This window comes from Garra rufa, chromosome 17 (assembly GCF_049309525.1).
Source record: "Garra rufa chromosome 17, GarRuf1.0, whole genome shotgun sequence".
NCBI classification, from domain to species: domain Eukaryota; kingdom Metazoa; phylum Chordata; class Actinopteri; order Cypriniformes; family Cyprinidae; genus Garra; species Garra rufa.
Genome location: NC_133377.1, coordinates 21,414,775 through 21,428,020, shown reverse-complemented (window position 1 = coordinate 21,428,020; position 13,246 = coordinate 21,414,775). Strand labels below are relative to the sequence as shown.

At 33.0% G+C, this 13,246-nt stretch overlaps 1 protein-coding gene across 1 annotated transcript in view; it reads right to left on the bottom strand.

The window, feature by feature from the left end:
- Positions 1 to 7,941, bottom strand: part of phf14 (PHD finger protein 14) — a 60,397-nt gene extending 52,456 nt beyond the window's left edge. Inside the window, exons 1-4 of the mRNA XM_073821439.1 lie at positions 7,872 to 7,941; positions 6,572 to 6,682; positions 4,058 to 4,713; positions 1,827 to 1,968 (exon numbers count right to left, since the gene is read on the bottom strand). Of these exons, the coding sequence (XP_073677540.1) occupies positions 1,827 to 1,968; positions 4,058 to 4,713; positions 6,572 to 6,682; position 7,872 (910 nt within the window). The 5' untranslated portion in view covers positions 7,873 to 7,941. The remainder of the gene's footprint in view (positions 1 to 1,826; positions 1,969 to 4,057; positions 4,714 to 6,571; positions 6,683 to 7,871) is intronic.
- Between the last annotated feature and the right edge of the window lie 5,305 nt (positions 7,942 to 13,246).

Sequence of the window (13,246 nt, the reverse complement as noted above, 5' to 3'; positions counted from 1 at the left end):
CTAGCTTTGTTTGCAAAGACTGAGAAGCTCCTTTTATACCCAAAGATGATCCCCTCACCTATTACCAATTCACCTGCCTCTTGTCAACTGTTTCAAAACAGTTTAGCTTATTCTATAACCTTTTCACTTTTATTTTTCTTCTGTCCCAATTGTTTGGCAGTGTGTTGCACTTTTGTTTCTTAAAAAAAAGTTTATATTTAATAAAATACAGTGAAAACTTTGGAAATCTTTTCTTTGTAATGTTGTCAATTAAATAAAAGTTAAATAGAATTAACAAATCATAGATTTTATCATTTTACAAAACATCCCAACTTTTAGTGTTGTACTTAGTTTTCTTTAAGGTATTTGTAAGCAAACTTTGAAATATTCTAAAAATTGTGAAAATATAGTAAAGTAGAGTTTACATTTCTTCCATTGCATTTGTAAATGTGGTATTACCCACAAAATTAACCATATCTACTATCTAATTTCAATAATTCAATAAATTCTCAAAAAGGAGGGTATTTTCCAAGGGATATTTTTTTTTTTTTTTTTACTGAAAGCTAATTGAAAATATCCTAACATATCACAACAGTAAAAAGGGAGTTCAAGAGTTCCAGAAATGGACAAACAAACTAAAATCACTTATGTAAAAATGTCCTTTTGGATGTTCTAAACAGGAATTTTTATTTAGTCTTTTTAAATTTGGGGCAATAAAGTATATCAGCATCACAACAACACTGACGCTGTAGCAATGGAAATCAACAATTTGCTTAAAAACTCTGTAAATGAATGTTATTACTGTTTTATATATATATATATATATATATATATATATATATAAAATTTACTGTAAAAAAGTACATCACTGTCTTTTTTTGTTGAATTCAATGCATCCTTGAATTAAGTAAAAATTGTGATGACCTCATACATTTGAATTACTATAAATACAATAACAGTCCTTATTATAAACACAAAATACTAATAATAATCAACTTTAATATTTAGTGAGGACAATTAGACTATGATTTATTTGATGGGGGGCGGTGAGGGACCTGAATAATGGGTAGGGGGGCTCTGGCCCAAAAAAGGTTGAGAACCACTGGTGTAGAACTACCTGTGAGGCTTCTGCAAATCAACAGAACATCAGCACAAAAACAAGCAGTAAATAAATAATTAAAGAAATAAATCAGTGAGTAATTGAAAATTAGTGGTGACACATTGATCCAGCCTGCCCGGCTGGTGTTAAGCGGGCCTGTCTGAATGAGACGGCCGCCGCTAAAAGACGGTTTAAAGCGTAATTGATTTTTGTTTCCAACGAGTCAGAGTCACAATGAGCTAATAATGTGGGATGATGAAGATCACTCTCCGTTCTGTGTTTATTCTCCTCACGCTTGCTTGACAATGCAATCTATTGTACAGGCGCACAGCAAGCATATGGCGTACAATGAAACAAGTTTCACAACAAACTTGAGAGGAACAGAATTATTCCTTGAGCTTTTATTCTTATCTGACTGAAAAATAACTCTATCTAAAAAGTAAGTTTTCTTATTAACCTTAATAGTACCAGTGGTTTTGGACTTTCTAATGTAAACAAAGGTGCTTATCATCCTTATCACTAGTTTGAATTGAATGACATGGCATTTCTATATGTAAAACCTTTAATTAGTAAAATGTGAGTGCACCTTTATGTTTTTTTTTGTCCAAGTCAGAGATTTGCAATGGGAAAGGATGAACTGAATATTAATATATATTCTAAAACTCATTTTTCAAAACTTTGTGCAAACATTTGAGATCAATATTTGAGTTGAGTTTTCGGCGGCAGGCTGCAGATTTTGGGATTTTACCTTCATGCACGGTCACGCCACAGTTGTCACACTGGATGATCTCATCCGCATCTTCGCTGTTGTCTCCCAGACACACGCAGCAGATAAGGATATGCTCCATCCGCTGGGAGCTCCAGGTCTGGGCCCGTTCCAACAGAGAATCCTGAGGAAGCAATGGATAAGTTAGCAATCCAACTCCAGTTAGGGATGTTACAACTGATAGGACTAGTGTCCTCTACCATAGTCCAAATATCATCCTCTGAGAAACTGGAACGGACCAGTGTGGGGGGAAAAAAAAGTAAAGCCACTCAAAAGCTTCTGCTCTAATTCTACCTCTGAGATTGGAAGATTAGCCAATCCTGTAAACTGAAGTTCTCAGATAAGCCCATTCACAAGGATTGCTCTTTTGTATCAACAATCTGATGGCATGTGAGCCAATGACTGCATTATCTGATTGCTGGTGTATTCCTAAATGCACAATAATACATTTGCATTTGAGAACTCAAGCTGATTGCATACAATTGAACTTTTGGACAAAAAAGTGGATAGATCAGCTATTTGATTTTATCTGCACTCAATGCAAAAAATAGGGCACAGACATACCAGTTTGCAGTAAATGATGAAGACTGATGGCTAGTTTGTTAATAAATCAAATTTGAATTGTACTTTGTGAAGTTGTTTGCATTAATTACAGGTGGAATGTACAGATGAAATCAAAAATTTACATACACCTTTGCAGAATCTGCAAAGTTTTTTATTTATTTAGTACTGCCCTGAATAAGATATTTCACATTAAAGATGTTTACAAGAAAAAATAATTGAAATTATAAAAATTGCCTCGTTAAAAAGTTTCTAATACGGTGTTGTTACCGAATGATCCACAGCTGTGTTTATTCTTTTTTTTTTTTTTTGTGATAGTTGTTTATGAGTCCCTTGTTTGTCCTGAACAGTTAAACTGCCTGCTGTTCTTTAGAAAAATTCTTCAGGTCCCACAAATTCTTTGGTTTTTCAGCTTTCGTGTGTATTTGAACTCTTTTCAACAATGACTTTGCAATTTTGAGATCCATCTTTTCACACTGAGGACAACTGAGGGACTCATATGCAACTATTACAGATGGTTCAAATGCTCACTGATGCTCCAGAAGGAAAAAAGAGCCAGGGGTGAAAACTTTTGAACAGAATGAAGATGTGTACAATACATCATTGTACCATACATAAAATAATTAACATTTCGCAAATACTGCAAGGTGTATGTAAACTTTTGACTTCAACTGCATTCAAATATTTACAATAATCATGAAGTACGAGTTATGACAGTTACAGCATGAGTATATATTTGAACAAACATGAATAGGAAAATCCTGTGCGGCAAAATATCTTTAATAAATACATAAAATAAAGTCCATAAAGTGTGCAGAAAGTAATTAAATTGAGCAATCTGCAGAATATGGAATATGTGTTTTGAGGTTAATAAGATGTTAACAAGTTTCTGATTGCAAAGAATAAAATGTTTTTACACACACAAGCACTCAAAAGTTTAGGGTTGGTAAGATTCTTCAGAGATTTTAAAAGAAGTCTCTTATGCTCACAAAGTCTTCATTAATTTGATCAAAAATACATTAAAAACAGTAACATTATGAAAAACTGTTTTCTATTTTTATATTTTTTTTTAAATGAAATTTTCTTTTTATAAGGAGGCATTAACTAAAAAACAAATAACTAAATGCAATTTAAAAAAAAAACTTTTCTTTTCTATTCTCTTATTATCCCATGTCCTGTCCCAGCTTTTACTATTTTGAACGATACCTGAAACTTTGTATAACAACCACTTCTCATGTTTATTGCCATCTTGTGATAAATCACTTGTTGTACTCCTCAACTGTAATTCACTTTGGATAAAAGCGTCTGCCAAATAAATAAATGTAATGCGAATATAAATGTAATTTATTCCTGTGCTATCAAAGCCATTACTCCAGTCTTCAGTGTCACATAATCCTTAAGAAATCATTCTAATATGCTGATTTGCTGCTCAAGAAACATTTCTCATTATTAACAACGTTAAAAACAGTTGTGTGGCTTAATATCTTAGTTAATATCTTAAAAGTGATGTACTTTTTCTGAATTCTTTGTTCAAAAGAACAGCATTTATTATTTATTTGAAATAGAAATATTTTGTAACAGTATAAACGTCTTTACTGTCACATTTAATCGGTTGCTGAATAAAAGTATTAATTCCTCAGTGGAGATTTTACCTCATTGCCCTTTCCATGGGATGTGCTGTGACTGTCATTGGTCTCCTCCTCATCAAACGCCCCTGTGCTCTTGCCAGCTTTCCTCTTCGATTTCTTCTCTTCTTCCTCACTATCACTACTACTGGTCTCATTATCATCATCATCATCATCATCATCCTCATTGTCCTCTTCATCACTACCCCCATCCCCCTCTTCCTCACTCCCTTCTTTCTCCTTCCCAGATGATGCCTTGCCTTTCTTTTTTCCTTGTGTGGGCCTCCAGTCATTGTCATCTTCGCTGTCATAATCATCTATTTCGTTTAGTTCTTCCATAGTAGTGAAGTCCAGCATTGGCCTGTTCCGCCGTAGGTTCCATTTTTTCGGCTCTGCTGAGCTTTCTTCTGCAGTGCCAGTACCGTTTGGTTCTGTGTCTGAGGATTTTTCTCCTTTTTTGCGATTCTTAGAGGTTCCACCTGCTTCCTTGCTACTGGTCTCCTCGGAAAAAGACTGCTCCTTGGCTTTCTCCTCTTCTTCAGTGTCTTCATTCAATTCTTTGGTCTCTTCGTCATCTATGCCCTCTTCGTCAGCTGAGCCAACAGCATCAGAGTCGCTCTCGGAGCCCGCAATGCTGTCCTTTGAACCCTCCTCATCACTTCCGTTGCCAGTGCCCTCTGAACCTGATACACAAGGATGTAAGATTACCTTAGCAGTGTCCTTTTTGGCAGAATGCAAAAAAAAGACTCTTCTGACAGCAAGCTTCACTTTAAATGTAGCATGTACAATAGATCAACAATTAATAAATAGATTAAAATTAATGTAATATTTATTTATTTTTTTTAAACCCAAAAGTTAACGTATTTTACATTAAAATAAATTGTATTATTTTAGAACATCATAAGCCAGGTAATGTGTTTTTTAGCTGGGTGATACAGATTGAAACTAGAAGAGATACTACTTCTTGTAAATTGTTGAAAAGGAAACATTTTTATTAGTTATATTTAAAAAAAAAAAAAAAAAAACATTTTTATTAAACATTTGTAATTTATTAAATACACGCATCTCTAAAAATATACACTACCACTTAAAAGTTATGTTTTTAAAGAAAACTCTTCTGCTCATCAAGCCTGCAATTATTTGATCCAAAGTACAGCAATAACAGTACAATTTAAATATTTTTACTATTTAAAATAACTGCTTTCTATTTGAATATATTTTAAAAATGTAATTTATTCCTGTGATCAAAGCTACATTTTCGGCATCATTACTCCAGTCTACAGTGTCACATGATCCCTCAGAAATCATTTGAATATGCTGATTTGCTGTTCAAGAAACATTTTATTATTATTATTATTATTATCATCATCAATTTATTATCAATTTAAAACTGTTGAGTACATTTTGTTTTAGGATTCTTTGATGAATATAAAGATTCAAAAATCAACATTTATCTGAAATAAAAAGCTTATTTTTCAGATAAATGCTGTTCTTCTGAACTTTCTATTAATCAAAGAAACTTGAAAAAATTCTACTCAGCTGTTTTCAACATAATAATAACAGAGCAGCAAATCAGAACATTACAATATTTCGGAAAGATCTGGTGACTGGAGTAATGATGCTAAAAATTTATCTTAAAAAAAAAAATCACACTAATAAATTACATTTTGAAATATGTTAAAATAGAAAGCAGTTATTTTAAATAATACAAATATTCCTAAATGTTACTGTTTTTGCTGTACTTAGTATAAATGCAGACTTGGTGAGCAGAAGAGACTTCTTTAAAAACATTAAAAAAATCTTACTGTTCAAAACCTTTTGATTAGTAGTGTAAGTGAATATTAATTTGAATTAATCTTTTAATTAATCTGAGTTAAAAACACAAAAACTCATCCTTACATGTAACATCAACAGAAGGCTTCATTAAATGTGAAGCACCATCCATTAAACATGTATTTAACACCACCATGAACTATGAATATGTGGTCGGTAATTAATACATATTTAATCTAATAATGACAATGATATATTGTCAGATCAGAATAATTTGACAGAACCAGACCAGAAATTTTTAAATGCAGCAAAACTTCAAGACCCAAAGGGGTCAAAGTGTTAGAATTTCATTATCAGGTTGCAGATATTTCTGCACTTTTGTTGACAGCAGCTTGATGGGATAGCTTTGCGTTAACCTCCAGTCTGTCATGGTGATGTGGAGCCATTGCCTGTGTGACTCCAGTGTTAATAATGCATTGCAGGAGGTCTAATATTCAGGCAAGGGGCAAAAAACACTGACGCACATGGTGATGAAGGTCTCATCTCGACTTTAGCAGCTGTTTTCATGACAGGTGAGAAAACCCATGCAGGGGCCAAATCTAAAATGGCCAACTGTGGTTTAAATATAAATGTAACCATCAGTTATGTTTTGAAGATTTCAACGTATCATTATTTTACACATCCTGTTGATCCACAATACTATTTTTTGACATTTTCACTTAACCTTTATATTAATGTGACAAGAAGGGGTTTTGAGATTCATTTTACCCGATGCATCTCCGACTTCAAAATCACTGTCATCTGAGCTGTCATAATCCAGAGCATCCAGCAAAGAGTCAGCCAAAGGCTTCACCTGCCGCCGCTTCGACCCCCGATCCACTGGATAAAGAAAAAACACTTTCAATAAGTTTTCATTTCTTATATATAATTAATATGATATAATTACTTAAAAAATAATACATAAGAGCATGTGTGTATATGTGTCTTAAGTCGCACAGGTATATTTTTTCTTTTATGCCAAAAATCATTGGGATATTAAGTAAAGATCATGTTCCATAAAGATATTTTGTAAATTTCCTACCATAACTATTATCAGAACTTAATTTTTGGTTAGTAATATGCATTGCTAAGAACTTAATATGGACAACTTTAAAGGTGATTTTCTCAATATTTTGAGTTTTTTTTGCACCCTCAGATTCCAGATTTTAAGATAGTTATATCTTGACCAAATATTGTCCGATCCTAACAACCCATACATCAATGGAAAGCTTATTTATTCAGCTTTTGGATGATGTATAAATCTAAGTTTTAAACAATTGAACCTTATGACTGGTTTTGTGGTCCAGGGTCACATATATGCACTTTGGCCACTAAGTAAGCTGAATTAACGTAAAATTAAACTAAAACTGAAAAACATTTTGCACCAAAAGTGTATGTACTTATTTATATGCCATGGAACAGAAACTTACATAAGTAACACAGACAATAAATGTGATATGATACCTTCCTACCATGTAAACATTACCTTCACACTTGCGGTCTCTAACTGTAAATGTATTCAGCGTGTAAATGCATTATTTTAAACGAACAACAAATAACGACAGACTGTAACTGTTAGCCATGTTTCCAATCCCTTGAGCTGCAGTTCAGTTGATTTACGCACATTATGTTGGCTAAAAATGCAGCACATTTCTCTGATGTCCAACTGTCACGGTAAGCAGCTCACAGAGAAACAGAGTCTGTTTGTTATTAGTCTGGCTGCAGATACTAGAAGCTTTCCTGGAGATACGGAAACGCATATAATTTATATAATTTAACATAAGGTGGAAAATATGTACAACTGCTCATATTTCTTTAAAATATGTGCTATTATGTTTTCATAAAGCTGAATGATGCAGAGTGGAACTTCACATCAGTTAGCCAGCGAGCTAAAGCAGCAGTAGCCTTGTGCTATCTATTAACGCTTATTTCTCTCATTTCACACCGCATGTTGCAAATTCGAATGGTGATTCTGTCGTGCTATGTTTTCTCTTTCAAAATGTATATTATAACTGCGAGGGTTACTCACTTTATGGGTTTTTCGCGTTTGGATAGCTTGGACAAAGGTACAACGAACGCCTCTTCAGCTCATGTTCTGCGTACTACGTCTACGATCTTGTGTGTCACGTGTACACATTGTGCTGACGTTCAGCTCACAAAGTAGGAGTTGGAAACCATAGCAACCGCGGCATCAGTTCGAGCAGTGTGAGTCACATTACCGACGCCAGAGAAAAGAGTTTGAAGACTTTGCCATTGCCTCTGTGTCGTAGTTTGTCATAAAAAGTAATTTTACAACTATTTTTAATTTATTTATTTCATTATTTGTAATAAAATTAAAACAGTAACGCGGAACAATATAACGCCGACGATGCTGCAATTCATATATGAAACTTTAAATGTAACTTATAAAGAAATGTGACCCTGGAGTCCTGGACCACAAAACCAGTCGGCTATTTGGGACAATATTTGGCCGATATACAACTATTTGAAAATCTGGAATCTGAGGGTGAAAAAAAAATCTAAATATTGAGAAAATCGCCTTTAATGTTGTCCAAATTAAGTTTTTAGCAGTGCATATTACTAATCAAAAATAAAGTTTTGATATATTTACGGTAGGAAATTGACAAATTATCTTCATGGAATCTGATCTTTACTTAATATCCTAATGATTTTTTTGGCATAATTGATTATTTTGACCCATACAATGCATTGTTGGCTATAAATATACCTGTGCTACTTATGACTGGTTTTGTGGTCCAGGGTCACAAATAATAATAGTAAATAACATGTCACAGACCACCCAGACTGCGGGTGGTCAACTATTTAGTCATTTAATGAGTACTGTAAGTTTGGACAAACAAATCACATTCACATTTATATCCAACTTTTTCTTTCCGTAAGAGCATGTGTGCCCATTTGTACATTTTATGGGTCTGGCTTCCAGTCTTATTCATGTCCAGCTATGTCAACTAGATGAGCCCCAGAGACAGATCCCCTCTGAAGACCTTGTCACCTAGATGGTCATCGGGACAAGACCACAGGAACCGGATGAGTCCTCTGCACAATTTGACTTTGTTGCAGCCTAGAATTAAACTACTTGTTTCCTTACTATTCGAACACCAATCTGCTATTCGAACACTATTTCAACACACTATTTCCCTGTTAATACTGTAAATATATATTGTAAAAAGCGCTATATAAATAATAGTGACTTGACTTGGATAAAACAGCTCGTTTTGCTGTTTGATATGGCAAATTGGTGTGTCTTACCATATTATTTTCATGTATTCTTCTTCTCCCTATTTCCCTTTAGAGGATAATGAACTAGAAGTCTCACCCATAGATTTACTTCCACATTGACGAAAAAGGCGGATACCTAAAGAACGTTGTTCAAATCCAACATTAAGGTGTTTTAACTTGAAACCGCTGATTCTGGACAAAATACGGGGTCATAATCTATAATGAGGCTTCCAAAATGTCCACTGTTGTCCTCTCACATCAAAATCCACTGATATATTTGTTTAGAACTGTTCAAACTGTTTTTGCCAAGCTGTTCGGGCTCTCATTCTAACAGCTCCCATTCACTGCAGAGGATCTATTGGTGAGCAAATGATTTCCTGTAATTCTCAATCACTACAACTCCCTAAATCTTAATGATAGAATAGATATTGACTGTTTTTTTGTTGATGTTGTTGTTTTTTACACAGCTACAGTAATCATTACCACAAAAGAATGCAAACAGACCAATTTTGAGTTTGCAAACAGTGAGGATGTTTTTGTGAGTGGAGCCTATCTGGTGGTAGAAAATGACCATCAAGTAGCAGTCTATGGAAGCTATGGAATTAAAGAATTAAAAAAAGGTAAATTTGAGTTTATTATAAGTTTATATCCCACACTTCTGGCATTTTTTTGACAAACTCATAATATAATAATGTTATAAAGTCTGAACTAGGAGATATACAGTTAAAAAATAATTGTGAGATAAAATAGGTACAGTTGAGGTCAAAAGTTACATCCCCCTTTCAGAATCTGCAAAATGTTAATTATTTTACTAAATAAGAGGGATCCTACAAAATGCATTTTATTGTTTATTAAGTACTGACCTTCACATAAAAATACCATTGAAATCAATGAAAATCCGGGTAAATTTAACTCATTTTGTTATAAATATGATATTTAGGAAAAATAAGAAACAATGTACACATCTTTATTCTGTTCAAAAGTTTACACCCCTGGATTCCAATGCATTGTTTTTTCTTCTGGAGCATCAGTGAGTGTTTGAAGCTTCTGTAATAGTTGCATTTGAGGCCCTCAGTTGTCCTCAGTGTGAAAAGATGGATCTCAAAGTCAAACAGTCATTGTTGGAAAGGGTTCAAATACACAAAAATGCTGGAAAACCAAAGAATTTGTGGGACCTAAAGGATTTTTCTGAAGAACAGCAGGCAGTTTAACTCTTCAGGACAAACTCCTGAACAACTATCAACAAAAAAACACAGCTGTGGATCATTTAGGTAACAACACAGTATTAAAAATCAGGGTGTGTAAACTTTTGAACGGGGTCATTTTTATAAATTCAACTTTTATTTTCTCTTGTGGACTATATGTTAATGTTTTTTTTTTATATGTGAAATCACATTCAGGTCAGTACTAAATAAACAAAAACATGCATTTTATATGATCTCTCTTATTTTAGTAAAATAACATTTTGAAGATTCTGAAAGAGGGGTGTAAACTTTTGACCTCAACTGTAAATGTTATCGGTTTAAATAGTATTTTATGCTGTAACTGTAGGGCTAATAAAGACTGTAGGGCTATAAACTGCATATGTGAATATTCTGTAGACCTATTGTTTAAATCAAATGTATGCTTTAAAAGTAGACTAATCATAGCTGGCTTTATCCATAGTCTTCATCCATTCTGTAAAAATGATTTGCATTCGATTCTTACATCCAAAGGCAAAACACATTTTTTTTCTTATATTACATAGATTTCACCCGTTTCCCTCCACCAGTTACCAATGCTTTTCTGCCACCGCAATGCATGTGCAGCTGTGACATAACTGTGACGTCTACTTTACTATTTCCTCTCTTTATTGTTCCCATACAAATCTGTATGCTATTTCATGGGCTAACTGACTTATTTTACACTAAGAGTTCAGTGCTAGTTCAAAAAGAATATTTATTCATGAATTTCTTGTGAATTACCTTAATTTTTTTTCTATATAGGAAAAATTATCCAAATTGTATTTACATTTAGGGGCACATTTAAGGTTAAAACAAGTCTTAAAACTCTCAACCATTTGCAGAATAACAAGAAAAATATTATGAGAGCGGGAAATGACTGTTTTTGGCTTGTTTTGAGAGCGAGGCTTGTTTCTGTCGTCCTCTGTTGACTTTGCCAGTTTAGCAAACAGGAGACGATTAAAATAAATGAGCCTAGATTGATCCTGATACACAGCGAGGGGAAGACTGATGGGGAAAGGCACGCGCAAGGGATGATTACGACTGTCCTTGTCCGATGACAAATGGCACTGTATTGTGCTGGAAAGCCACAGTTTTTTATCCCTTGGCATCAAACCACGTTTTGGATATCATCATAAGCATCACAGTCATCATCACTGTCAGCATTCTTTTGCCAGCATTTTCCATTGTAGATGACATGTGATTGCCAATGAATTAAATGAATGCGTCATATTAGCCAAGGAGAGTTTGATTGTGCAGCAGAACATATTTGTCAGTAAGTCTTTTTTAATGCATTATTGTGGGCTAAGATATATTAATAATGCATTATTCTGCATCTATATAAAGTATGGTGCAGTTTATGAATTGCTGTATATTGCAGAATTAATGCTTAATATATTATAATGTATTAATCAAAACGACAGTAAAGACATTTGTGTTGTCACAAAAATAAATAAATGCCATTCTTTTGAACTTTCTATTCATAAAAAAATCCTAAAAAGGCTTTCACAAAAATATTAAGCATTTTCAACATTGAAAATAATGAGAAATGTTACTTGAGTACAAACTCAGTATATTAAAATGATTTCTGATCATGTGACACTGAAGACTGAGTAATGACTGCTGAAAATTAAGCTTTGCCATTACAGAAGTAAATTCTATTTTAAAATATATTAAAATAAAAGTCAACTGTTTTACATTGTAAAAATATTTCACTCCAATAACCTTTGTTTTATTTAAAACTTTACAAAAAAATACTTTTATGTTTAGAATTAGCTTTTTTATTTTTGTTTATGTATTTTTTATGTTTTTTTTGTTGTTGTTTTTTTGCAAATTGTCCATAGTACATTTGTCTCATGTCAAAAACATACCTGTCGGAACATTTTCGCAAAACTCGAAATATGTAGGCTACCAATCATATCACTGCAGTTTTCAGCAGAAATGTTGACCGAGTAGCACTAAAACAGTGTTTGGTATTTCCCCCCCGGAAAAACACTGATTTGACGTTGGTTTTGTACGTGGCACTGCAGTTGACTTGAAATGTCCATTGAGTGGAAGAAACCTGACAAAAATTTACTGTTTTTAATACATTGAGCAGAAGAGACTTGTTTAAAAAAAAAATTACTGTTCAAAAACTTTTGTTTTTTAAACAAGTCTCTTCTGCTCACCAAGCCTGCATTTATTTGATCAAAAGTATAGCAAAACAGTACATTTTGAAGTATTTTTACTCTTTAAAATAACTGTTTTCTATTTGAATATATTTTAAAACATAATTTATCCCTGTGATTTCAAAGCTGATTTTTTAGCATCATTACTCCAGTCACATGATCCTTCAGAAATAAAAAAATGTATTATAATGTATTAAAAACAGTAAATTTTTGTCAGGTTTCTTCAATGAAAAGAATGTTCAGAACAGCAAGTTTTAAACGGTATTGTGTATAATGTTATAAAAGCTTTTTATTTAAGGTAAATGCTGATCTTTGAATCTTTCTATTTATCAAAGAAAGAAAAAAATGTAATAAAAATAATGTTTTTTGAACAGCAAATCAACATAGAATGATTTCTTAAGGATCATGTGACACTGTATACTGGAGTAATGATGCTGAAAATTTAGCTTTAATCACAGGAATAAATTATATTTTAAAATATATTCAAATAGAAAACAGTTATTTTAAAAAGTAAAAATATTTCACAATATTACTGCTTTTGCTGGATCAAATAATTGCAGGCTTGATAAACAGAAGAGACTTCTTTAAAAAAAACATTAAAAATCATTGGTAATGTTCTCCGAACATCCAGCTTTTTAAATGTTTAAAAATTGTTTTCTTCTTGGTTATGTGAACATAATTACAACATTAAGGGGAACATTCCATGTTATTATTTTGCAAAGATGATCAAAATCTTACTTTGGAATGTTCTCTGAACCCTCTTGTAGTAAATAGCA